Source organism: Phalacrocorax carbo, chromosome 9 (assembly GCF_963921805.1).
Source record: "Phalacrocorax carbo chromosome 9, bPhaCar2.1, whole genome shotgun sequence".
NCBI classification, from domain to species: Eukaryota; Metazoa; Chordata; class Aves; order Suliformes; family Phalacrocoracidae; genus Phalacrocorax; species Phalacrocorax carbo.
Genome location: NC_087521.1, coordinates 12,044,598 through 12,072,193, shown reverse-complemented (window position 1 = coordinate 12,072,193; position 27,596 = coordinate 12,044,598). Strand labels below are relative to the sequence as shown.

The following is a 27,596-nucleotide window of genomic DNA, read 5'->3' as shown; positions in this document are numbered from 1 at the left end:
AGCAGAAAGGCAAAAAACCCACCCAACAACACCAAGCCAAGTACAGTATCACAACCCATCTAAAAGTGGTATTACAGTTGCAATAACATTCCTCCTACTTGGCACAGATGGTAACACAAAGCACATACCTGATTCTGGTAAGAACGAATGGTTCTTTCTAGCTCTTCTTCAAGATCTTTTGCTCGCTGTCTATAACAAAATTAGGATTTATGACATTGCAACAAAATGTTGAGGAAAGTAATTTTAAATATAGTAAACATGATAAACACACAGCATAATTAAAGTTTTTTAATCAAAGACACAGTATTGTCACTTAGACCCATGGGATACATAAAAATTATAGTAGCAATGGAAATTCTAGGCCCTAGATTAGTGCCAACAGGATGGTAAACAGAACAGAACCAAAACACCCAGCATCTCTCCAACTTTTCAGTGCTCTCCGATATGTTACCAATATAAAGGATATCCCTCCACCTATGCCTAGACAGCCAGCCTCACCCATCTCAGCAAATGTACCAATGTGGCTGGAGCATCGTGCTGTCACAGGCTACCACAGTCAGTCCTGAGGGACAGTCACTTACACTGAAGTTATTTCAAGACCACAGAAAGTATGACACCACCTTTGCTGCCAGCTAGCCTGTGCACAGCCTCTCTAGGTTCTATACTTTCTCAGCAGGTGGGCCAAAGACACATTCACTGTTTAGTTATACTCCATTTGCAATATTAATATTCTCTTTAAAACTAAGATGTCTACAAAGTCCACGTTCTGAGTAAATCAAGAAGGGTGAATTCTCTTTTCCTAGATGAATACTGAAGAATGTCTACAAGAACTTTATATTATAAAGAATTAATCTAATTAACTCTTTAGGAAGCATTGTTAGTCAGCATCATTCAGTTAGAGTCAATCTCCCATAAACACTGAAGGAAGATGGAGAATATACATTACGGATTGAAGAATTATGCCATAGTTTGAGAAACTACACAAGCAAACCAGAGGTACACATTTGTACACCTGGACAGATGTAACACAAAACAGAGCAAAGCAGTTAAAAAATAACTACATAAAACATTCCCACATCACAGTATTTTAGTAAAGAACTTCTAAACAGTACTATTTGGTAACCTTATGGATACAGAAATACAATACTATAACTAGACAACGTAAATATGTTAGGACCTATAGGAAAACTGAACACTGCATTTACTTCACAGCATTGTCTTAACTTCATATTTTTATCTCCATTCAGTAGAGGGGAGACCCACTTCTACCATTCCTTTAAAGCTAGCTTATCAGTACAATCAGCATTTTCTATTGGAAGAAAAGTTGCCGGTGATCTCCCATACCCAAATTCTTTAACAAAGCAAGAACTCCCTTAGTGTGTATTACCACACACAAACTAGCATGTAACATATACACACAAAACAAAAGCTGGAAGAAAATACATTCACATATGCTGGTGTTTTTATTAATTTTCTATTGCCTTTTGTTCACTTTGGAACAAGTGATTACAGCAACTAAAATCTGTAGTTACCTGTAGCTGTTTAGTTCTTCAGCAGCGTGATTAATTTTTTCATCTACTTTAGAAAGCTTTTCTTCCTTCTGTAGGCGTTCTCTCTCTTCTACTGTCAGCTTCCTTTAAGAAAATTAAAAAACTATGGTTAATTCTGTTTCAGGTCAACAATTTTGTAGTTGGTCTGTCAAGAAAAACTGCTCCAATTTTTTAGGCATGATGAGTACATTATATTTATTCAGATAAAAGTTTTATAGGCAACATATGTAGTTGCATAAATAGCAGTAGTTTGTATTCATATTAGTTTATTCCATTCATTAACTATTCTATATGAAACATTTAGGTTATCACTATTCCTAAAAGGATTTTTCAAGACAATCCATATTACCAAAGAATATTTCTACTGGGGAGGGGGGAGGGTGACAGAGGAAAGCAGCCACAATTCAAATCAAACAAACTGAACACCAAACTACACTATCAGTGATTTGTTCTGGTACTTTTTTACATCTTAAAATAATTTTCCAGAGAAGAAAAATGTTGTTATTAGCTATTTTTAAAAGTTATTACACCTTCTTGGGCACTGCAGAAGAGAAAACCCGTATTCCAGACCACAGAACACCCATGGATACTACTGCTGCACAGAGCCCTGAATGGATAAACTGGTCATTCTTCCTGTAACAGCAGTCCTTAACTATCAAACCAAATCATGCTGAACATGATTTAAACTTCTTTTTTACTCAATCTTAATTTCCCACTTTTCTATTTCCCTTGTTTGAACATGCCTAGCTTTTAAAAAGATTCCTTGTTCATACCAATAGCCTCTCATCATGCCAAGCTCCTCCCCACTCCGTTTTGGCTTTTCTGAAATCTCTGATAAGCAGCAGCACACATTTGCTGAGCTTCAGCATGGCATTTTTAAATATCATCCATGCAGTCTGCAAACATTTTCCCTTTCTGACAGCCCATCATAGCTTCTTTTTAAAAGGTTCCTCCCCCTGCCCGCCCTTTTTAAAAATTGAATGTTACTGTAGTGGATTTCTGGGTTTCGTTGCATCTACAAGGATGCCAAATATCTATACATATATATATTTTAGAGAGCAGATTATTGAAAGTAATTGTTTAAAAAGGTCCTGCATACTGCTCAGTACAGGATCAAGACTTGTGCTGCTTCCCTTGCTGCCTTCAAGATTATGTCTGCTCTTTGAAGAAATAATTTCTGGCTAGTAAAACTAATTTTACAATCATGCCCTAAAACAATGGCTCCTGTCCCCTCCCTGTCCCATCCTCACGCGCACACACGTCTGAAGGTTACTACGTGCCCCATCCCATCCCAATCAACACATTTCTGATTTTAGTCAGTCACAATCCCTGCTAATCATCCTGACTGTGATGCAGATAGTACAGCCCTCATATTCTATCTTTCTTGGTGAGGAAAGCCTGATTCACAGGGATTTTATGTCACTTACTGTAACAGTTTGCTGGTCTAATCTCTAAGTTTAGCTTTACATATAGCATCACTTCTCTGCTGACATTATTAGCTCTCTTTACTATATAAAATAGACCTCACAATTAAAGCAGCTACTGGTTATCTTTCAGCAAGTTTGATAGCTGTATTACATCAGATCTTAATTAAACAAAAGAAAAAACTCAAGCTTTCCAACTTCACCCACCTTATTTCATAAACTAAAAATTTGGTATTTCTTTGTTCATCTTTGTTTCTGTACTTGCTTCTGGAAAAGTCCTAAAATAATACACCACTATTTTCACGGAAACAATTTCTACAAAATTACTGTGATCAAAACATGACGAAGCTGTAACGTAACAGGGTCTTAACAATTCAGAAAACTCTGGAGAGCAGTATTCAAATTTTAAATAATTTTCAGCCACCCAAATCAAAGAGTTACACTCAAATCAAACAGTAAGCATGGAATATAAAAAGAGGAACCAGCACCTGTGTAGTTTCATTTCATTTTCTTGATAAAGCTCAGTCATTACTTTAAGTTTCTGCTGAAGTTTTTGAACTTCGCTTTCAAAGCGTTCATTCTCAGACTGCAAGGAAGCTTGTTGACTTTGAAGGTTTTCTATGCGTTCTGTCAAATTGAGAGATATTTACATTGGGGTAATGCACAATTTACAAAATTAAAATATTTACAATATTTTATTATTAAAAAGTGTGTAAAAACCTTTGATCCTATGTTGATTTAATAATATAAGCAATAATATGTTAATATATTTCAATAACTCATACAAATTGAGAAACAGTATTGCTCCTTTTGATGGGACGCCAGCAACTATACCCTCTACCTACCACAGACTGCAGCTGAGTACATATCTAGCCTTTGCTCCAAACTGGATAGCTTCTTTGAAAACAATGCAGTTTTGTAATTCACAATATATAATTACAATAATAAAAGCCCTTAATGAAAATATTTTACGAAAGGAGTAAAATCGGTACCATCGTATACTCTTGCAGATTTACTCACATGAGGTCTTGCTGAGTAGCCTGAAGGGATAACTCAGATTTGTCACACCACCTTATCTTTCCAAATTAAAATCAGTCATGTTTCTTTTCCTATTTACTATTCCTATGCCTCTCTTCAAGTAACACAGAAAGCTTCAAATAGATATGAATATCTTTATGGCACAGAGTTACAATCAATTTGGAAAACACACTAGCACAAACAGTCAGTTTAAAGGATTATCAAAACCTGAAAAATACATTTTTACGGAGCACTTCATCACCCAAATAACAAAGCACAGTACATTCAAATGCGATGGCTACTCTGCTCGCTCTTATCTATGAAAGCAATAGCTAATTACAGGCTTTAATTTAAATTAAAGTGGCAGTGTTTTAATTTCATAAGGTTTAATTCAGTATGTCCTACATAACTAAGGAAAAAAAAAAACAACCCACAGAACAAGATGCTTTCAGGTTCAATTGTCTAAATGCAGTATTTTGGATTTTAAGAAGTACTGAGCATGCACCCATTACAAACTTATTACAGTCAAGTTACCATTTTTAATAATGGTTTTACAATTTAGATTAAAACTCCAGAGTTTCATGTCCAGAAATTATGTAAAGGGATTATTTCTTTATTAACATCACTTTGCCCACGTATTAAGATTCTGTAACTTAAAGTTATAGAATAATCCAACAGGAGTACAAGAAAATTTACAAGTGGTACTTTAGCAACCATTATACATCACTACAGTTTGACAGCTTTACCTCTAAAGTAAAATATTTAAGATAGCTAAGCAACTTAAACAGGCATTTTAAAAATCAAGTGGAGCTATTAATGTAAACTTAATACAGTTTTTACTGGAAGTAATGTTTACAGCCTGTGAAGTTTTATTTTACAAAAGCAGCATCTTATTAATTTTAAAGGCAAAGCATTTAATTACCTGTAAGTTCTCCTTTAGCTTTATTTTCATCAGACAGTTTTGAATACATTTGATCTCTTTCTGTTTCCAGGGTCTTTAAACAAGCATTTAACTACAATAAAAATTAAAAAGAAAGAAGAACATTAAGATTACCAGAAACTGTTTGCATGCAAAACCACCTAATTAAACATTAAAAGATGCTAAACTCTGATACTGATATCTATATGCAATTAACTGACCATAAAAATTGCATATATTCCCTCTAGTTTCCTCCCTTCCATCCACAAGTTTCTTAGAATCACATACCTTTGCAGCATAGATCAATTTCTTCACAGTTCGTTTTTGCTGATCATCTGATTGACAGAACAGAATAATACATCACATAAAAAGCACAAAAAGGTTGGTGACAGAGTCTGCTACTATTATTTTATTTTGATTCTATAAAAAATGTAATCCCCAACATACCAGGATAGGCACAGCGTATTTTGAGGAAAAAGAAAAAAAAAAAAAAAGCACTTGGGGATGCCTATATTTTAGTGCTTTGTTTGCCAATCAGACTCAGAATGTTCATGTTAAAAGTGAGATGCTGAATACAGACTCTAGGATTCACTGGGCTGTGCCCTACAGTATCATCAGCACCAGCATAAGAAGATTAAAAAGGAGCTGCAGCACGAAAAAGTAAGAAGAAAGGCTCTTCTGTGCTGCTGTTTTGAGGGGACCCGTATCTACATCCATCTGATTCCAGTGCTATGATGCTGCCCGCAACAAGTAACGCCTGCATAATCAGTAATTAAGCTCTAAGGACCCACAGTGTTATTGCTGGGAGGAGATTCAAGAGATGAAAGCAAGGTTTCTACCTAAAAATGCTTGATGATCACTACTTAATACTAACATAGGCTAAAGCAATTCTGCCAGAGACTGAGCACTGAGTCTTTACATTGCTCTGTGACAATATGTATGCTTTAGCTATACCCACACACTGCTCAACAGTAGCACAGGTGGTTATTCGGAGGTGTCCAAGCATCAGTTAACTATCCAATGTGAACATTAGATGACTTTTGAAAACCCAACTTCTACAAAGCTGATCTTTCAGCTTTTCCAGAAGTTTGTTAGTTCTGTATTTTTAAAACATCTATTAAATTAGTATTTAAGACAAGAAGTTATATAAACCATACCTAAATGCTCTCCATTCTCTGTTTCACCCTTCATATCCGTGTCCCAGTGATTATCTTCAGTGTCATCATCTTCTCTTATTGCTGAACTCCAGTCTTTCATCTTCAGTAAGTATTGCGTCAATGACTAAGAAAAAGCCCCACAAAACAAAAAAAGTAAAACAAATACAAGCAATGTAAATGTAGTTACTATTACAATAACTTTTTCAGGCTTTCCCTCCTTTATTTAGTTCCTTTAGATTACGTGATCCCCATAAACAGGATGCTAGGTATCTGATATTACTTTTTCAATTAAAGCATATACCTGAATGTCAACAAGTGTGCCCTCGTGAAGACTTTTCAGATAGCCAAGTATGCAAGCTTTTAGCAGAGTTTGTGTATATAAGAATACACTCCCAATTCCTATCCTCCAAATTAAAAAAAAAAAAAAAGGCAAATACTCTATCAGAACTAAGAGAGTTTTTCCTTATTTAACGTGCTGGCTTCCAAGGCTATCACACTGCTCCACTGTGCTGCTAAGCAACCTTTTTTGCTTAGCAGGAAACAAGACATTAGAGGATGGAGACAACGAACAATAACCCAAAACAGCTTAATGCATAGGCAAGAAGAGGTTGTTAGACTTTCTTGGAACTCAATGATTAGCATCAGCCTGAATAATTTGATCCAACGCTAGCTGTCACAATTTACCTTCACTTGACTCTCTTTATTTTTCAATACTTCTTCTATATCTGCTTTAGACGATTCAAACATCTTAGTTTGTTCATTTAGTTCGCTAAATCGTTCACCCCATCCTTCAGCTTCTTGTAAAAGCTAAAAAGGGAAACACCAGATTAGCGTGATTGTCCATTACAACCAAGCATCAAGGATGAATTGTACTTGAGCATCTTATGTATATTACCTATACAAAAATAGAATTTTAACCTCTCACCCATCAGTAACAATTAACAGAGATAAGACTATAAGACAGTTAAACTTCAAGAGCTGAAAAATAAGACTTCTATGTTATTGTCCATTTGCTGTAGCTGCAATAGGTCTCCATTGTAATTAGTTGTTAGGATATTTTAAAACCCTGATGTGACAATTGCAATGCATATAAAATAGTGACAATTTGTGTAACAGCTACAAACACTGGGGAATGGATGGAGAGAACACTCATTCCCCAATATGCACACACACTTCTGAAATTGTACCTGTGCCTCTTTAACCCAGAAGAGGTCGGTGAGGTAAGTGAATCCCAGCAGCTTTTTAGACAGCTATTTAAATTCGTGACCTGCAAAACTATACTATTTCTCCTACTCTCCTCCATACCTCTTAAAGTAATTTCTAAATTGTATCTTAAAAAAGCTAACCTGTTAATGAAAGGCACGGCAACTGTATGTAATCAACACCTACTAGCATCTATCTTTGTAATTAACTGTGATTACCTAAAAAGACAGGCACATTCCAAGGTTACAGACATCTCGTGTAAAATCTTGTTTCACAAGAATATTTTACAGCAGCAAAGGGATTAGCACACTTAAGCACCAGTTCATTACGAATAACTGCTACAACATATTAACTAATTAAACCATGCCTTCATATTTTAAGAATGAAATTGAACTGATGCAAATTTCTGTTAAGACAAAACACAGTACAAAAACATGGGGCACAGTACAAAAAAAAAGCCTTAAGTGTGTGAGAAGAACATTGCTTCAAGTTGCACAACAGGCAACCAATTTAAAAGCAGTGAATGTACAGAAAAGAATAACGAGGTTGAGCAACAAGAACATAACAGCCAGTTACACTAAAAATAAAACCAGAAAATGGTAGTTAAACAGGGGAACTGCCATGCAAGTAGAGAAGTAAGCCTGAATGCTACTAATCAAAGGAAAACTAGAAGGCACAGAACAAAAGGTGTGTGACTAGAATTGAATGAACCCCACTTGGCACACAACTGCACCTTTCAAGCAGTAAAAGCCATATATGAATTTACAACATCATGCAAACTACATATTACAGATAAAATAAAAATACTCTTTATACTAATACTGCTCAGAAGACATATGCAGGCAACCACTTTTATCACTTAAATGTCATCCTCAAAGGGAAGCTAAACTTTAAGAGATTCCTTCACTGTGAAGCCAAAGAGAAAATAAATTGCCATGACTTTATATACCCATAAGAATTACAATAAAGAGAAATAGCAAGGATTGGCAATAAGCTAAGGCAATCTGTATTTCTAATGTTCCTGCAAAAACCAAAACATAGGAAGTTTGGAGTTCATTAACAGTTCCCTTGTTCAAACTAAAAGGCCCAATCCTCTCTGACACATCATAGATCAGAGAGCGTATCTGTTATAATATTTAAGCTCTGATGTGCCAGAAGATTATGACCCATTAGTGCAAATGGACAGAGGAAGAAAGTACTCTAGTTTCTGTGAACAAATAATACCTTTGTTACCTTTTGAGCATAAGTGAAATTCCATCTTAGGAAAAAAGAGTAAGAAAGAAAAATAAAAAAGGGATATGGATATTCTAATCAGTAAACTAACTCACATGCTTACAACCACCTCATAAAAGAATACAAATAAGCAAAGCAGATGCTTTCTCCTCTTTCCTTATCAGGTTCCATTAACTCCTATCAGGTTATTTATCTATTAAAAAGCATAGCAAAATGTTCTCAAATTACTGAAGACTGCATCAAAGCTCAGTTAACAACAAAGCGTAGGCATTCATCCTAAATAATGTGGTTAAGGAACTACTATGCCCAGGTTATTTCATCTAGAAGGAATGTAAAAACCCTTATTTTTATCTAAGAACCTGGCAAATTGTTTACATCCTGGGAGTTGTTTTCAGCTGGTTTTTTTTCCTAGTTTTGCTTGATATAAAATGATTACCTATAAAATGTAGAGTAATTGTCAGCACTTAGTAATATCTTACTCTAAGTACTATTTTTTATTAAAAGAAAAAAAGAAAATTCTTTCCACACACACAAATAATTGGATTATTTCTGTTTGAACTCAAGAAATTACCAGAGGAAAAAAAATCCCTCTCTATTAAAACTTTGTGTATTGCTTCTCGAAATTTATTACATAAGGATACTGTCACATTTGAAATAAAGCACTGAGTCCAGAGCCTTCCTCCTCACAGAAACAAACCAAAAGGATGTATAAATTAAACAAAGAAAAGGCCCTTGAAAGAAAATAATTCTCAAGTAACTTCATCTCACAGTGGTTACACCCAAATATACTGTTTCTCCAATCACAGCACCTAATAAAATTGTCTGTGCCCGTTCCCTCATCCCCCCCCTTTTTTTTTGTAGTCACAAACTCCTAAAACCAGAGGAAAGTATGAAGTTTTACTGGTAACAGACTTGTGCAGAACTGAAATATTCCTCCTCCAGAAAATTTTCTATTTTCAGTAACCCCACCCCCACCCCACCCCCCGAATCAGTAAGTCTGATGTGCACAATGTTTTGATACAGAGGACTAAAGCACTCCCCAGCTTTGTGTAAGACTTAAAAACCAACAGGCCTGTACTTCTACTCCCCCATAAGATATCTATCACGCTACTGTTCAGATTAGATCATCAGTCAGACAGGAAAATAAGCACATATCCATTAAAAAAAACCCCAAACAACCCAAAAAAACCCCAAAAAACATTCCATGGACCATTTAATGTTCAGAGAGATTATTTTTTTGTTAGGAAAAAAACAGAATAATTTCATGCAAAACTATTTATTGCACAGGACAACTATTGCATATACTGAACGTTTTAAAATAATCAGCATTCTTTGGGATCTGGCTATGGCACTGAGGAAAATAAATAGCTAAAATTTGGGAAGTAACAGTCTTTTCTGCCCCTTTCAATTATTTACCTAACTTTCCATTAATTCATCCATAGTGGTACTACAGTAAGTTTCTTACCTGCCTTTTGCATACTCTGCAATGTCTTAATTTCTTTTGTTTTCTGGATGAAGTATAAGCATTTTCTCTGCCTCTTTAGAGGATCCTAGCTGTCGACTTGCTCAAATCTTTCTGCTTTCCTCCACGTCTCAATAAAGTTCTTATTAGTCTTACATGACCATATGCTCTCTTTCTCACTGAACCCTATGCATGTTTATTAAATTTCTTTTAAAACAGGACTATTTTAGACAAAGTTATTCCAGCATAAAAATAATTTTAAAGCTGTGCCCTCTTCCTCATTCCATTTACTAGAACACACAGAGGTATTAACAAACATGTTGAGGATGAGCTCCTTGGAGAAATCATATTTACATAGTATCATAAGAAAACACAGTATTTCTAAGGATAACCTCAAAGAACCTACCTGTTTCTCACTCTCCTGGAGGTGGCAGTTTTCATCTACTGCATCTTGAATGGATGTCTTGAGTCTCTCTGTATTAACCTGATATACTTTCAGGGTGGACTTGGCCTAAGTGAAATAAAAAACTGTGTTGTTTGAACAGTATAGGTGAAGATGTAAGTGGGGTCATGATGTTATTATTGGACTTATTCTTAGGTCTTCTAGCTGTTACATATATGTATTCTCATATTTTTCTGTACAATTTCAACAGTTTTTGCTGATTGTAGTTTTGCAACACTAGGTATCATTGTGGAGTAAGAAGGCAAAGAAAAGACAAGGCAACTGTGCTTCCCAATAAATGTCAATTGCTATATGAAACTCAAAGTGGCAAAATCAAGTCACACAAAAGTACTAAGCCTCACAAAATCTTCTTATTTACGCAGCATATTATTTCTGCACCCTTAATAGGAAAAAAATTAAAACAGTAACTACATGGAAAACAGAGAAATTGCAAAGATTTGAAAACAGAAACAATAACAATTGGACATACCTCATCAATTTGTGACTGGATAGATTTTGCTTCATTCTCTAAAGATTCCACTCTCTTCTGAATTTCAGCCACCTGAAAATTATTATTGTTGTCATATAGCTTCTTCCACAGATTTGACTGAAAAGGTCTAGGCAATTAATAAAGTTATTTTAATTTTCAAACTGAGAAGATTCTACGGCCAAATCAGTAAAACCAGCTTTTCTCCTTTTGAGTATTTTCCTTTATGGGTGTCATTTTTCTAACATACTACAGGGAGTATGAGGGGAGACAAAATGGGAAATGCAGTTTTTGTTTAAAAAAAAAACAAACCCAAAAAAACCTAGGAGAATAGTTTGTCTTCTCAACAGAGAATTTTTTTGTGGGATTTTTTTTTAAAATGAGTAGTAACAAAGACAGGATTCTATTTATTCTTACCAAGTTATCATTTTCTGATTGCTTAGTTTTTTCTTCTTCCAGTTCTTTTTCTAGATTCTCTATTTCTTGGTTGAGTTCCAAGTTTGACTTGTTCAGTTTTTCATGCATTTCCTAAATCAAGTTGTTTTGACAGTTAACATAAAACATTTTACATTAATTACATATGAAGACAAGTATGGTTTAAATATGACAAAGTATATTTAACAAATTTCACCATATCAAGGATAAATCTCGAAGTACTCTAGAGACTTTTGCACGTTAACAAAACCTCTAACAATTAGCTCTATAGGATCTGAGGTGCAGAATGAAATAAATCTATTTGCTTATTTGTCACATAAATTTTATAGACCCCATTAGGTATTTGATTCCCTTTTTCCAACTCTTTTACAAATATATTCTCAATTTGGGGGATATAAACAATGTAGTGGTAATTTTTGTTTACCTCTGTGCTCTGGTAGCCTATGAAATATATCTGAATTACATCAGATGTGACAAAAAAACACTTCATGCACTAGTCTCTCCTAGAAACAGGAACAATTTACTTTTTAAAACATTAAATATTGTCTAATATGCTATTTGCTTTAGTATCAATCATTTTTAATGCAATTGTTACAAAAACTTCTCCTAATTTAAATGCCTTGCTTCTATGTAATTTTCGATTACCAAGGACTAAAATAACAAAGCTCTCATTAAAACAATTAAGGTTTGGGGGGTTTTGTTTTCTGTTTATTGTTGTTCGTTTTGGGGGGTTTTGGTGTGGTTTTTTTTTAAATACGGACAGCATTTTCCTTAAATACTGCCTTAATTAGTAGGAATAACAATTTCCATTTATCTTTTACCTCAAAAGAAGATGTGTCTGTTGATTCTTTTATAACATTATCATCCTTCAGAGACAATTCTAAACCTTCAAACTGAAAAGGAAATACTTTTTGTCAGAATGTAAAGAATTGCTTAAATAATAGCATTAATTTATGATGCTCTAGTCTGAAACACAGCCACCACCTAAATATTCACAAATGCACCATGCTGGAAATCAGAAAAGCCTTAGCCCTAGCAGATTATCCCAGTGGTGTAAAACAAAGACATTTTAAAGTTGCTTTCAGTGAAATATAGTATATTAAGAGTTAAAGGCAAAATTTGCTAACACCTTAATGGCACTTAAGGGCACTGATAGGAAAAAGCATTTGAAGAATCACTTCAAAAGGTTTTAAAAGTCTTACTTTTAGATAAGTTTAATACTTTAAATACATGATAAATTGAGCCCATTTCTGTGACAACTGAAAGCGATAAGTGAGGACCATTACCTCTTTTTTGCAAAGGCTGAGTTTTTCAAGAATTTTGCATTTGTCTTCAACTAGTTCAGCAATTTTATTAGCAAGCTGTTTTTCCCTTCCTAAAAAAAGAAGGGCAGTTAAGTGTTGCAACATCCAAATAATTAAAAGGAGGGGGGAAAAAAGGAAAAAAGAAAAAGCAAGTCATACTCCGAAGAAACAGTATGAAAAATAAGCTTACCTACATAAAGTCGACTTCTAACCTGAAATAAAAAGAATAAATACTGAAAATGTCTGATGAATTACTCTTGCATGGTATCTGAAAATTAATCTTTTAAGCTGTGCTTCCATGATCAGTTTAACCATGGAACTTAAAAAAAGGAATATAAATACAAAGTGCTGTTAAAAATTTGCAATTGCATCCTCTGCTCTTATCCCCTCCATGGCTGTGTGCTTACCCTGTCCTTCTCCCATTCTAATTAAGCAGAGAAAAGAGGGGAAGGGAGGTTATTTTTTACCTGGATCACTTTTATAACACACCACTGTATAGTCATCATATAACTGTTACTGCCAACACAAAGTGGTAGTGGACATGCACAGCCAAAATAGTAGGAAAGGGGTGGGAGAGGGAAGCTCCACATGCCAGCTCAGACTTAACTTCTTATGAGCAAAAAGCCCCACGCTTTACAATACATAACAGAGCTGCAGTAAGGGCACTACTTGCTGTGCATCCTGCCCAGATGCACCTCAGTGGGCAGTGCCAAATCAGCAGCTGCCACGTGGGGTCTAGTGCCCTAGAATGAAAATCTAACAAACTGCGAGACAAGATCTGTCACAAATGGCTCGGACAAGAGATGCAGAACTTGGCTGAACTCACAAAATGCTTACAACACAGCATCCCTCTCAAGGCTGGGCCTGGACCATGTGCCTAACATACAATGGGTCCCTTAGATTTTCCCTGTTTCTTCCTCATTTAAAGCCATGGGATGGCCAAGGAGTCCAAGTAATAGAAAAAGGGGAGGAAAGTAATAAGCACCCCTTATCCTATCATCCCCCAAAACCGAACCCCATTACTTTTGAGTAAGCAACCATTAATTCTTCAAAGAGCAGTCAGTGCAGTTCTAAGTATGGATTACCTAAAAAGCTATCAATGATTTCTACATCTAGCGCCTTAGTGACACATGCAGGAAGAAAACAATACTGGAGTTTGCTTGACTGATTTCAGCTGAAACACCTCTTTCATACCACCTAGAGGGATGCTGCCAGAAAACAGAAGGAATGACCCAAATTATAGATACATTAATTTATACAAATACAGACCCCCTTCCAGACAATCTGAATTGCTGCTTCAGAATAAGGTGGCATGTTTCCAGATCTAAGTTGATATCAGAACCCTAAAAATGCAGCTATTCGTATCTGAAAAACTAAACCACCATGCAACCTATCTTTAAACATGAATGTCATTGCACTGAGCAACAAAAATCACATTCTGCCTACTTAAGAGGATACAAAAACTGGCGAGAAATTTAGAAAACTGAATTCTGGATACTGACCCCATTTCATTAGTAGGGAGAGTATGGTAGGCAGCTATTATTACTCACATCATTACTTACAACAGAAGACAACCCTTACCTCAAAAATATAATCTGGTTTGTGCCTTAAAAGGTTTCAGTACTGCATTCCTCCAAGTTATCAGCTTAGTGCTCACAAACAGCACACATTAAAATCGGTTCAGTGTTCCAATAAACAGAATCAAGGTCACTGTCCAAACAGTTTTAAAATGTGCCCGCCTTGATGGGATCGATCCGGGTTGCTTTTGCGTACAATTACCTTGAAAGATCTGGTCTGGCTATAGGCAGGGTAGTCACTTCGATACCGATACACACAACAATACGTATGCTGTAGGGAAGACCTATGTATCCCGTGAAAATTATTTAAGGACTTATCGAGTCTGGTGTAGAAATTAAAAAAGGAAGGAAAAAGGAAGCCTTACTACAGCAAGTTTCACTGCATTTCTTCTAATGACAACAGTTACTCAGTAGGCGTCCGAACACTGTCTTGACAAAACAGCCTACTTCTCAGTTTCTCTTTTAGTGGGATTCTAAATTCAGTCACAACAGATTTAAAACTCTGAAGCATTATGTATCTTGAACAGAATAATAATTTCAATTCAAACCATTAATGCACTCTATGTATCTGCATGTAATTTGAACACTTACTGATTGATAACTTCTATACAGGAACAAGAGAATTATAAAGGCTCCAACAATGCCAGCACAAATTACTATTTCCCACGGGAAACCATACAGATCAGGACCAGGCCTCATATCTTCAGGCAGTGAAGCCACAGCCTGAAAGATAAAGTAAAAAGCTTCAACTAAAGGAAGAGAGGTTAATATTTCCAACAGAAATAGACATCACACGTTAACTTAGTTTACTTCTAAGGCCTGTACGTCTATCTTTTTCCAAAACTCTAAGAAAACGGCTAGTGGAAGCCTTTGATTTTTAAATTATACATTTGCCAAGTGAAGAAAAAAATAAGGAAAAATTTCCAACAAGATATGACGATGACTGGATAAAAGTCTGAAAAATTTTCCTTCAGAACCTACCAATTAGAGTAAACTCTCTTTCAAGTTGCCTATGTGTTTCACTGCTAGAAGAATCAATACTAAGAGGTATTTTATGATTTATTGGTAGAACATTCACTTGGTAGAAAAACCTGCTCAACCAACTTCATGCTAAAATAACATACTGATTACAGTCAATGATTTAACACATATTAAGCACTTAAATACACTCACATTTTATTTGTAAATGGATAACACCATTTTCTCAAAGGTATAACCTGCTTAATGTAGCTCACATTTACTATGTGCGACCTGCGTTTAAGAACGTGTTACTGTGCGGGGAAGTCTTAATCTCGATTTTTTTTTTAATACAAGAGCCAGGGTACCCCCACCTTAAACCAAGCGGACGGGGGGGGGGGGGGGCGTGCGCGTGCGTAATCCGGGAGCGCTCCTGTCACTGCCTTGGCTCTCCGAGACCTCTGCTGCTCCCGAGGAAAGGGCCGGCTCCGCCACAGCACCCGCGCGGCCCGGGGTCCCCCCAGGCCCCCACGCACCACGGTGACGCGCAGCCCGGCCCTACACCGCCGCCGGGGTCTCCGTGCCGCAGCCGTGCGTCCCGGTGCGGGGCCGTTCCCCTCAGACCCGCGCCCCCCGCCACCCCCGCTTCCCCCAGCGCCGAGGCACAAGACGCCGTCCGTCTCGGCGGTCCGCCGGCGCCGGCCCCGGGCGGAGGCGCGTCCCGCACTCACCCTGCGCGCCCCCTCCAAGGCCAGCCCGCAGTAGCGCTGGGCGCTCTCCCGCAGGCCCAGCCACAGGCTGGCGGCGGCGACATCCACGGCATCTCCCCGGCCGCCGGCGGCCATCTTGCCGCCGCCCGGCCCCTTCCGGCCCACCGCCCCACAACTGGCCTGTACCACTGCGGTGGGGAGGGGGGACGGGGGACAAACCACTACCGCGGGGAGAGGGGGGCGCAGCCGGGAGATTCCGAAGGTGGCGGCAGGCCGTACCACTGTGACACGAATGGGGGAGCAGCGCCACCGCTGGGAGGGGAGGGTTGGGGACGGAGCGGGAGATACCACTGCTGGGGGAGGTGAGAGCGCGGCGGCGGGCCCCGGTCCCACCCGGGCCCGGAGCGGGGCTGCCTCCCGCCGCGGCTCCCGGTTCCCGAGCCGGCGGGGCAGAGGGGCAGGCGCAGCCCGGGGGGTCCCCTCTCCCACCGCACCCTCCCCTTCGCAGTACGCCCGCGGGCGGGAAGGACCGACAGCTCCTTTCAGCGTACGCCCGCCGCTGGCCCTGCCGTGGCCACCGACCTGCCCCCGTCCCCCCGGGAGCCATTCCCAGGGAAGCTCACCTCCCCGTGGCCGGCTGCTCTCTCCATCTCCGACCCCGCCGCACCAGATCGTCCCGACAATAGAACTCCCTGGGCTGGACTCCCCGGGCCCCAGCCGCAGCCCCGCGCCGCCCCGGCCGGCAGCCGGAGCTGGCGCTGGCCCCGCGGGGGAGGGCAGCAGGTGCTCGGCGGCGGCGGCGGGGCCGCCCGGGGCGCTGAGGGCGGGCGGCGGAGCCCGGGCGGGATCGCTGCGGCCACGTTGTGGTTTTGGTTTTTTTTTTTCTTAAAAATTGATCGTTCTGGGGCTGCTGATACGCAAGTGTAAGGCAAGGTGCGAGAAACGGTAGCTGCCGTGCTGCATAGCAGTGGATTCTAGTTAATCTCCTTCACCGGGACTAATTCTGGTTTTATATTACTTTTTTTCCTAGTTTTTTTACATGCACTTTAAAAAAATATACTATAACTCGGTTTTCACAACACAAGGTGAATGACTTGCCCATGAAACCGGTACCACCTAAGCGACCGTGGCAGGTGGAAGTGGGTTTTTTTAGCTGTATCAAGCGATACAGGAACAAGTCAGGCGGTAGCAGTGAACTACCAGTGAGCACTGAAACCCAGGCTGCTTCATGTGGGAAAAAACCTCAAAGCCCTTCAGTTTTCTTCTAGGCTGCAATTTAGCCAGAATCTGTGCAAGTACGCTGGAAATCAGGAACAAATTTATGTGGTTCTTAACCTTCAATCTCCTAACCTACACAAAGTTACACCAAAGTACCAGAAGTAATGAAGCGTACCATATACCACTTTACCTGATAGTACCCTTCTGTTTAGAGGGGATGGGACAGTGCAGCACCATCTACCATTTCTCACATTCCTCTGGCCACATTGCTTCTTGCGCAGTTATGCCCAGTAAGGTCAACCTTCACTCTGTCCCTACGGTTTGATATTTAAGACATCTCCCATAGCAATCATCATCCCATTTAGTATTTTATATATTTGCTTAGAAAAGTATTTTTTATACAATTATGAACAATGGGAATCTTTGGGAATCAAGGCTTTGAAATTACTTTTTAGAAGCAATTGAAGTATTCTGATTATTTTACTTATCCTAACACAAACTTTCGAAAAGTCCAAGGAAATTTCATCAGTACTGTCATGGGAACTAGAGGGAGCTATGAGTTTAATTTAAAAACAAACAAGCAAACAAACAAAACCCCAAATGCTGTTATTTTGAGCACTGAGGTGTTTCCTGGCTGTTCTGTAAAAGCAAACAAACAAAAAAAACACCACCAAAAAAAACCCAAACACAACCCAACCCAACCCCCAAAAAATCACCACACCAAAACCCAACACACTAAGTTAATCAGAATCCGCAGTGCAAACAACAGACGCAGATGAAGAGCAGCTAACCTGACATTTTCTTGCTCCATCTCTGTCTCATTTAGCATCAGATAACCCCAGAAGCAAGGGGACTGCAGAGGGTTTATTTTAAAGGATCTTTTTTTCTTTCTTTCTTGTTTTAGTAGCTTCACTGCAGAACATAACCAATAACTGGCTTAATTTTGCACTAATGGCAACAATATAGCACATTAAAAATTCTTACCTTTTTGATAATACTTGTCACTGTGGAAAATATAGATTTTATCGATTCCCTGATCTCAATAGCATTCAAGCACAGAAGTATCTGGTATATCCAGCCTCCTGGTTTGTTCATAAGGAAAAAGAAAAAGGCTTTACATTACAGTTGTCAATATAACTCCAACTAATGTTTTTAACATTACAAATTTATTTTCCTTAAAATTAAGAAACTTAACACTTGCCATTACTTGGAACGTAGTTCTGGATGGCATCTGTGAAAGGCTTTTCGACATCAAATGGTGAGTCAACTACTGAACTGTCCATTTCTTCTTCAGAATTTACTGAAGGAATCACTATTGCTTTTGAATGTTGGTCGCTGTCATGTTCGCTGTCTAGAGCTGCATTCATTTCATGTTCCTTCTCTGGTGTTTCTTCTAGTAGCTTTCTTCTACTGCCTATTCCTGGAAATAATTGTGAAGGGTTATCATGCTTATTTTCAGAGGATTCAACTTACACACATGCACACACCCCCCTTTAGATTAGCCTCTATAGAGATTTTAAATTTTTTTTATTTCCCTCAGCTTAAAGCCAGACACTAGAGTGCTACATCAGAATAGAAATGTGCTACAGATTTATGATTTAAGAAATACTGGTTCAAATAATAGTCTCAGAACACAGTTTGGATGATAGAGCTTTAAGCAAAACTGGTGATGTAGTAAAGTAGTTTAAACCAATGTTCAGGAAAAAGTATGCTTGGTTTTGATAGTTAGCCTATAGATTCCCTGTCCAGGATTAGCAGGTCTCATATGATAACCAAATGCAAGTGGGAAGTTATTATGAAAAGAACAATTAAAAATGCCATGCAGGATTAAAGATGAACATCTCCTCACGAGATAACAAACTTCACTGTGAAATACAAGAAACCACAGGCATGTTCACGCAGAAGTATGACTGAAGGCACCTAGCTGCCTCAGTGTCAGTGACCTGGAATAAGTTTACTGAAGCAAATAAATACCGCTTTCAAAAAACCCCACACCTTGCTTACTCAAGTAGAAAAAAAATACCATTTACAAAGTGATTAATTTTTAATTTTATGCTTTGAGCCACTGCTGGCCAAAGATACCCATCACAAATAGTCCAATAGCCAAAAGTCAGGAAGAGAAACTGGCTGTTAAACTGTTACCATTATATTAATTCAATCTGTAGTATGAGATCCTCAATATATTATAAATCAGTCATTAACTACTATGTGTTAGGCTCGCTACCTCTTGATTTTAAATCACCAGAAGGAGACAGTGTTATGTCTGTTGTATTTTTTTTTTCTCAAACAAAGCATATCTTGTTCTTGCTAAATCACTGTTAATCCAATACCTTTAGCTGCTGTTCGGGCTGCACACTTAATTGTTATAGCTGACAAAAGCTCTGGCTGCTCTAGAAAAACATTCCTTTTTTCTATACATTTTTCCTGCCCAACATCCAAATTGTGCCCTTTTTGTGCAGATACAATCACTTGTTTCCTCTGTATAACATTGTCTTTATGTGGGTAAGCTGTGATCTCATGATGCATCTTTTCAAATTGCTAGTGCGGCTGCATCAGTTTTATTTCCCTCACAGAGATGCTCTAAGGGTTGCTTAACGTCCTGTTTTAACTTTAAATAAAATTGTTGGAATGTAATCAATGGGTTTAATAAATCTGAGTGTTTAACATACAATATTTGCCTGGTTTTGCTTGGGTTTTGGGACATGAACTCTGTCTGTCCTACTATGATTTTGTCGATTTCCTTGTTTTCACTGGATTCTGTAGCAGTTTTTTTTCCAAAATGCCAAGCTGTCCTTCCTCAAATTTATCTTGCATTATTTCTAAATTGATTTCATAATCTTCTGCACCTTCTACAAATTTAGTAGTGTGTTCTTCTTGTCCAGATTCCTTTTTGCTTGACTCCATCTCATTCTTCTGTACACTGTTTAATTCTACTAGTCGTAGTGTCATCCCTATTTTCATTTGGGGTTTTTTGACAAAACATGTATCCTCAGGCTTTTTCCTACAGGCTTAATTGTTAGTTTTACTAAATACATTTGCAAAAAACCCTGATGGTCTGTTAAAAATACTACCTGGAACCCTTTCTGTTAGAATATAATTTTTATTATGTATATTTCTGGACTTTGATTCTCTCTGATTTTCAGATCCTTCAGATCCTGAGAGATTCTTTCCCTCAGGGTGATTTCTTTCTTTTCTCTCAAAAAAGTTTCTTTCCCTCTCCTGTCTTGTTTTGGTAGCTGCAATTTATTTTTCAGTATTATCCTTCCTTTCAGTTGTGAGAGTATCTTCTTTTTCAACATATACTTAATCAGACAGGTTTCTGAGCAACCCCAGGTTGCTGTGATTTAGTTAATCTGGTTTTTTTTTTAATAGCAGTCTGCCTTTCTAGTTTGAGGGCTTTAGGAGACACTAACTATAATGCTATTTTTTTTTTTCCTATAAAATTGTCTTCTATTTTAGAGGGCTTTTAGGGTAAAAGTTCACATTCAGTCAGACTAATATCATGTGACTGCTCCGTTGCTTTTACTGTCAATAAATTTTCTTTTAAGATTTTTTTTGGACTTGAATTCAGCTGAAGGCTTTGGTATTATGGTACCTTTTAAAGTAGTGTTGGATGATGCCTTCCAAAATTTAGATTAATTTTCTCTGCTTATATATCCTGCACTGTCATAGTGGCTTGAACTGATGGGCCTAAATCTGATGATACAGAATAATCTTTTCTTTTACTATATCACATGTGATTTTCTATTTCTAAAATCTGGACTAAGACTGTCCTTTGACTTATTCTCTGGTACCAGAAGCTCATGTTGGGAACATGAATCTTCCCATGTTATTTCTGCTTCACCTTCACAGAATCACAGAATGGTAGGTATTCCTAATGATGTTGCATGTTCATAGGAATTTGTTCAGTTTGTAGCTTCTGCTGACAAGCCATCAGCAACAGCATCAAGTGTTGTCCTATCTTCTACTAATCTGGTAGATGTTGTTGGGTTTTTTTTTCCTCCACTGCCGTTAGTGATTTTGCACTGCCAGCTGAAGAGAAAGATCATTTCCTTCGGAGGTATCCGCGTCGCTGTTATCTGATGCATTATGTTTAACCTTCTAATTTGAGATGCCTTCAGTTTCTTTCCCCCATAGTATTTTATCAAGGCTTATACTGAGGCCTTTTTTCATTAGAGAAGCTTAGTTCTATTCTTAGCAAGCAGTTTTTACCTTCCATTCTGAAACTCCGTATGTCTTCAAAGCGGCCAACTTCTTTGGAAGTTTTGGTACCTGTTGAGTTGAAGTCACTAGCTGGGGGGTGAGGAGACAAAGGTTGGTCTGGAGTCAATTCTTGGGACTCCTCAGATTTCTGATCCCGTTCATCATTAAAAATATAATGACTGAAATATTTTATGTTGTTTTCATAAAAAACCAGCAGGTCGTTTTTATTTTCTGGTTTGTGAATTTTCTCTTTTACATCATCATCCATTTTGGACCAGCTTTTCAATGCTAAATTTTGTTCTGTATCACAGCATTTGACTGGTTTTCCTTTCTCAGGTATTTCCAGAGTAAGACTTGGTTCACCATCACAGGGGGTCTTCTTGACACCTGTATGATTATCTGCAGTGTCTTGTAGTTCCCCATAACTTGGTAATTGATTTTCTGAATTTACAGGTTCTTGAATACAAGTGTTCAGGTTATTTTGGTTGTTTTTTTTTTACTGTTTCAACTGTTTCCATATTTTATTTTCCCTGCAGACAAGTTCCAATTTCCACTGTATTTTCAAAATTTAATTTTGACGGTAAATGTAGAGAATCTTTGGAGACAGGGTCATTACAATAACCTTTTATATTAGTGTTTTCCTGACTTTCACTACCCTTAGAAACATATTCTTCAGCACTGGAATAACTAAACAAGGGTACATATTGTCTTTGAGATACTTCAGGTTGTACTTGTGTTTCAACAGATAAAATTTGTGAGGCATCACTATTGCTAACTAATTTGACAAAATGTTTTGCTTTTTCATTACTGTGTTCATTATTTTGCACATCTAGTGAGGAAAACAGCTTGCTTTCTTGGAATGCACCCTCATCTTTTTCAGACAGCTCCTCACTAGCTCTCTGATTTACCTGAACTTTCATTGATCAGTTATTATTTCCTTGTAATATTTCTCATAATTTTCAATTTGAGGGGTTCCTTCACTAAAAAACATGTAATCTTGGAAACTCTGCACTTGCTCTTTGGGTGTTGAACCTTGGAACTTCAGAATGTCTGCAAAATGACTAAAAGATAAGAGAAGTATCTGTTCTTCAGCTATGTCAGTCTTTTCTTCTGTATTTTTTTGTGTGGGATCACAGTTCTGAGGCGAGCTAGGAGAAGAAGACACCTGATCTGATACAATTGATTCATGTCCCTGTTGATTATCATCTGTATCCATATTATAATTAATAAAGCTATTATAGATATTTTTATACCAACCTGATGGGCCACGTTTGCTTTCTGACTCCCAATTTCTCTTTTTAGTTTCAGTGTTTTTCAGCAATTGGCTTTCTGATATGAAGTCTTGTTCTGAACTGTAAGGTTCAATTGGCTTCTCTTTGTCACCTGTTAGCATATCAAAAGATGATTCTGTGCTTTTGATGTCATCAAGAGTATGCACACTTGCTGGCATCTCCCCAGGATTTGGCATGTTACTGTTTGAATCTATTATTTGTTGTGCGTAATTCTCTTCATCATCATCTGTCACTGCTTTCACTGTCTCCTTTGATTCTTTGTCCACATGCGATTTCTTCTGGTCTAAAGTCTCTACTTCATTCTTATTTTCTTCATCCTCTGTTTCTCTGCTTTGCTGCTCTTCCATGGCAATTGTAATTGTATCTTTCTCAGCATGGCCAAAACTAAGAACATTACTTAAACCCAAATTAAACCAATTTGATTTGGATTCTTGGCTTTCACACTTTTCTTCTTCTGTCAATAACTCTGTGACTTCTGTTTCCTGTTCATTATTGGAATGTCCAGGCACACTAGAAACCTCTTGGATTTGCAGATCATTTCTTTCTAGTTCCAAACCAACATCCACATTCTTTTCACCAAAATACAGAAAGTCCGTCAGTCCACCTTGAAACCAAGCAGAAGCAGGGGATTCTTGTTCCTCCTTATCATTGGGCTCCTGTAAGTCATTTTCAGCAGTTACCACAATTTTTCTGCCTTGATATGTATTTTCTTCTAAAGATTCAGTAATGGCTTTTAAGGGCTCTTCATTGTTTTTACTTCCTGTGGTGAACCATCCTGCAATCCAACTAGACTGAGTTGGGATGGGTTCTAGTGGGAGACTGTTTTGCATTTGTGGCCCTTCAGTATCATCTTTTCTGTTGTCATTTTTTCTAAGCAACTCTTCGCTTGCAGACTCCTCCTCAGCATGAGATTCCTTGGAATCATTTTCCGAAACGGATTCAACTCTTTCTTCCTTTAGCATGGAGTCTATTGAATGTTTTAAGAGTTCATTTTCATGAAGCTTTGATTCTGCATCAGATGATGAATATTCACTTTGAATTTCTTCATTGTGATCATGTAGCGCGCCATTTTCATTTTCAAAAGCATACTTATCTCCATGAAGACAAAGGAAATCAGTTTCCTAAAAGAACAATATTAACTTCTTTTATGTTGTCATGTGTAATTTTCTACAGCACCGTGTAGCACAGCAATATATCTTTATTCTCTTCCTTTCTGTGTAGATATAAGTGTGTATAACTTTACACAGAGGACTGTAAGTAAATACATTATTCATAATGGTTCTATATCATTTATTAGATAAACATTATTTTAGAGGACAATAAAGACACAAATGAAACAATAATGAAAAAAACCTTGCTCTGAATTATCTGAAATGAAATATGCATCGACACTTGAATTTCTAACTGGATATTAGATTTTTTGATTGCTGTGAACTACATTGGAAAATCTGGTGATGTTGGTTTACCTTAGTGAGCACTTCAACTTCTTCTGCAATAAGAACTTCCTCAACCTTCACAGCATCTTTTGGGAAATATCCAAAATCCTTTCCTTTCTGTAAAAAATATAAAGGGAATGAGAGCATTTAAACTTCAGTGATAAGTACATTAGGTGCTTGTATATATGCTGGAAAAGTACGAATAAACAACTAAGTTCATAGGACTTTCCCCTATCCCCTTCATTTTGTTTGATCAAAAGATTGGTTTATTTTTCCTTCACAGAGGTGTTCCATTTGCCATTTCAGAAAGCAAGGGGAAGTATATTACTCCATGCTGTTGTTTTCTGTATTATTTTTATGAACATGTGTTTGTGCAGAACCAAACCAGTAGCCTTAACGTTGCTTCAAATGAAGACAGTGGTGTGTGCACAGATGATCTCAATGAGCTCCTGCTAAAATCAGCTGCAAATTTTCCATTGACTCAAGTGGGAGAAAAATCGTGCCTTAATAACTAATGACCCCTAATAAGTTACAAGAAAAGTAGGATATGAAATTCGGGTATGAGGCCAGCTGCAGCTGGAGAGAAAATGGCAATGAAGATGGCAACACTACAGAAAATAAGTTGATGATAATGCCCAAAAGAATCAAGTAAGGCTCAGTCTGACCAAGAAACCAGCCACTAGCTTTACATCAAACCATTGCACATAGCCTTTAATGGAGGAATACACCTTGGAAAGCAAGGAATAGTGACGTACCTGCAAAGATACTCTCAGATGAAAAAAAAGAAGACACAATTCCACAGTTACACAATAAATGTGACAGATCATTTACAACAAAAAAAAGTATACAAATATCTTCTGCTTTTGAAGCACTTACACAGTTCTACTAGCAGCTGGATTTGGATCAATGCATCTGTTCCTTCTTAGCTATAACATGACTACATGGCTACTCTAACTACATCATCAATTGTTCCAAATCATTAAATATGTACGATCACTTCTCTGGGAAATTTCCTTGAGCACTGAGCTGTGAAGTAAGGTCCCAGTACTGGATCACTGATTAAGCAACTGTAAAAACTTCTTACCCACAGACCTGTAGGTAGGTACCTGACCTGATAGACCTGAATGTTTTTAAGGGAACCAGATGAAATCATTATAGCCAAATGATTAGATGAAGGAGACAGAAAATTTGGATTCTGATCTCAAATTTGCTTCTCCAGGAGAGATCTTTCCCAAGATTTGATTTTCCCTTTCTATATAAAGAAAATAACAATGACCCAATCTCCCAAATACTATATTGATCCATAAGTGGTTAATATTACAAAAGAGATGGAAGATCCCTAGAAGCAAGCGGACTGCAGTTGTTACACTATTATTGTACTATTTAAATTATTTTTTGGGAAAGTCTTTCAGATTGAAGTACTTACACTTCCTGTCCACAAGTTTTCATTTTTTCTTGAAAGTTTGGAGTATACCATTATCTCTTCCCCTGTTTTGAAGTTAAGATACCGGCAATCAGGCCCTAAGTAATCTGTAGTAGCTTGAACTCTGCTCATCGCCGCTGGAATAGTATGTAGAAAGAAAGAAAAATAAGTGGAGCAGCCATTTTTTCCAAAGCCAGATAGGTTACTGAAGGAGTCTGGTATGTATAAATATATTAAAATGTTTGTTAATACATCAATATGTGCCTTTTTTATGATACTAATCCATTTATATAACCAAGCAGAAAGCAACTTAAGCAACAAGCACCCCTATCCTGTTTTTGTTCCTATTTACTACAGACATCAAGGGGAAAAGCTCTTGTCCTATGTGGGCATTTTCCAGTCCATATTCAGCCAAGCTTTCAATGCTGAAATGCATGTGGAGAATTAGCAAGTTCAACTACAAAAACCAGATCTAAACAGCTAAAAAATATTCCCCAGGCATATTTATAATTGCATATTTTAGAAATTCTAAGTTAAATCTAGTAATTATTTCAGGGATTTTGTCCTCTATTTTGAATACATTTATCTTATGAAGAAAATAGGTAAGTTTAAGCAATATAAACCTTAAACTCATTGTCAAAACCAAAGTTTCTGACTCAGTTTGAATGACACTAAATTATCTTTGTCTCCTGGTCAGTTTGGAGCCCATTCCACATGCTGTTTCCACAAAGACAGACATCTCCAAGCACCCAGAACCCACTGAAGTCAGTATGGCTCCGCAGGAAAATAAAGATCCGTCAGCAGAGGAAATCTAAGGTCTCTTCCACTTCAGGACAAACTATCTACATTGAACAGTTAAGGCTGCCAAACCAACGGAGACAGCTTAGAAACAGCTTCAACTACATACGATTATGACGGGTTTCACAGTGGTAATCAATGGATAATAAATGGGGCATTATTTATCACTGCCCACTTGTGATTCAGTGGCTCTGACTCCTGCAGAGCTATTTACTGCCCAGGAACTCCATAACTAGTTACTGCTCCTACTTCATGTTAAAGAAGAAGAAGAAGAAGAAGTAAAGAGGATATATCAACAGTGTCTTTTGTAAGAAGGACTACAAAAAACCCAAACCAATTTTCTTACAGTAGAAAAAAAGAGTTTTGCAGAATGGGCTGTGAGCGTACTCTAAACACCATATATAGTCTTCTTTCTCAGTTTATAGCCTACCATTTTGTAAAAATTTCTTTTGTACCTGTAAAGAATGAGTTAAAAATATTTTAAAGCTGCTTTATACTGCCTGCTTTGATGAAACCTGAGAAAACTAGCTATTCAAGAGTATTTTTACCGAAATTTGATCCTTATATACTTACACCACGCAATCCAGCAAGTTTTATTTTACTTTGTATTTGAAAAGTTTGTAATAGCTGCACATCCACCATAGACTCCCTTTGAAAAAAAACAACAAACAAAAAACTTTTTTACTTACTCTCGCATTCCTGATCACCACACTTCTTCCATTCTGAAAGTACCTTTGTACTCTGCAGACTTGTTAAAAATGAAACGACTAAGAGTAAGATTCTCTGATCCAAGATCCTTGACATTTTAATTAAATGTAGAATGCACTGAAACTGTGGAAACTGCATCGATGTGCGGTTAGCAAGATATTCTGCATTATTTTTCTTAGCCTAAAAAAACATTAGAAATAAACTTAGAATCCTGTTTTTCTTCTCTCATCTGCTTAAACAGAAGTACACTATGCTAACCTGCTAACAGTCTGCAAAGTCAGGTGTCCTGATTACACACTTAGGTTTAATAATTAACTGTTCTGATAGCCAGGCTGATATTTTGAATACAAAGAAACTAGTTCTGGTCACATCAAAATTTAACCTTTCTCAGATAGGTTCTTTTGTACTGAGTTTGTGGAATATTATGTTAGAGGCAATTCAAGAGAGTTGTGTAGGGTCTTTTTCTGGATTGTGAATGCATTTTTAATATACATCTTCCATCTGATTTTAAGATGGGCTATCAATTTTATGCTTATATTGATTTGCATGATTGCTAATATAACAACTGACAATTTTCAACCTTTTCTGTTTAATAAACTGTATTTTGTCTGCACTAATGTATTTTACATTATTTATAGGTG

The 27,596-nt window shown here is 37.5% G+C and overlaps 1 protein-coding gene across 7 annotated transcripts in view; it reads right to left on the bottom strand.

Annotated features, from left to right (window-relative positions):
- Positions 1 to 27,230, bottom strand: part of MIA2 (MIA SH3 domain ER export factor 2) — a 38,163-nt gene extending 10,933 nt beyond the window's left edge. Inside the window, exons 1-20 of one of the 7 annotated variants that reach the window (XM_064460342.1) lie at positions 26,937 to 27,230; positions 25,453 to 25,586; positions 24,057 to 24,143; positions 22,556 to 23,711; positions 18,297 to 18,515; positions 18,080 to 18,177; positions 14,802 to 14,933; positions 12,824 to 12,845; positions 12,616 to 12,704; positions 12,151 to 12,222; positions 11,312 to 11,422; positions 10,898 to 10,969; positions 10,372 to 10,476; positions 6,752 to 6,874; positions 6,068 to 6,191; positions 5,199 to 5,245; positions 4,914 to 5,004; positions 3,463 to 3,601; positions 1,533 to 1,634; positions 129 to 189 (exon numbers count right to left, since the gene is read on the bottom strand). In XM_064460342.1, coding sequence (XP_064316412.1) covers positions 129 to 189; positions 1,533 to 1,634; positions 3,463 to 3,601; positions 4,914 to 5,004; positions 5,199 to 5,245; positions 6,068 to 6,191; positions 6,752 to 6,874; positions 10,372 to 10,476; positions 10,898 to 10,969; positions 11,312 to 11,422; positions 12,151 to 12,222; positions 12,616 to 12,704; positions 12,824 to 12,845; positions 14,802 to 14,933; positions 18,080 to 18,177; positions 18,297 to 18,515; positions 22,556 to 23,711; positions 24,057 to 24,143; positions 25,453 to 25,586; positions 26,937 to 27,093 — 3,141 coding nt within the window. In that variant the 5' untranslated portion in view covers positions 27,094 to 27,230. The other 6 variants (XM_064460343.1, XM_064460345.1, XM_064460344.1 and 3 more) reach the window with 6 other exon arrangements.
- Between the last annotated feature and the right edge of the window lie 366 nt (positions 27,231 to 27,596).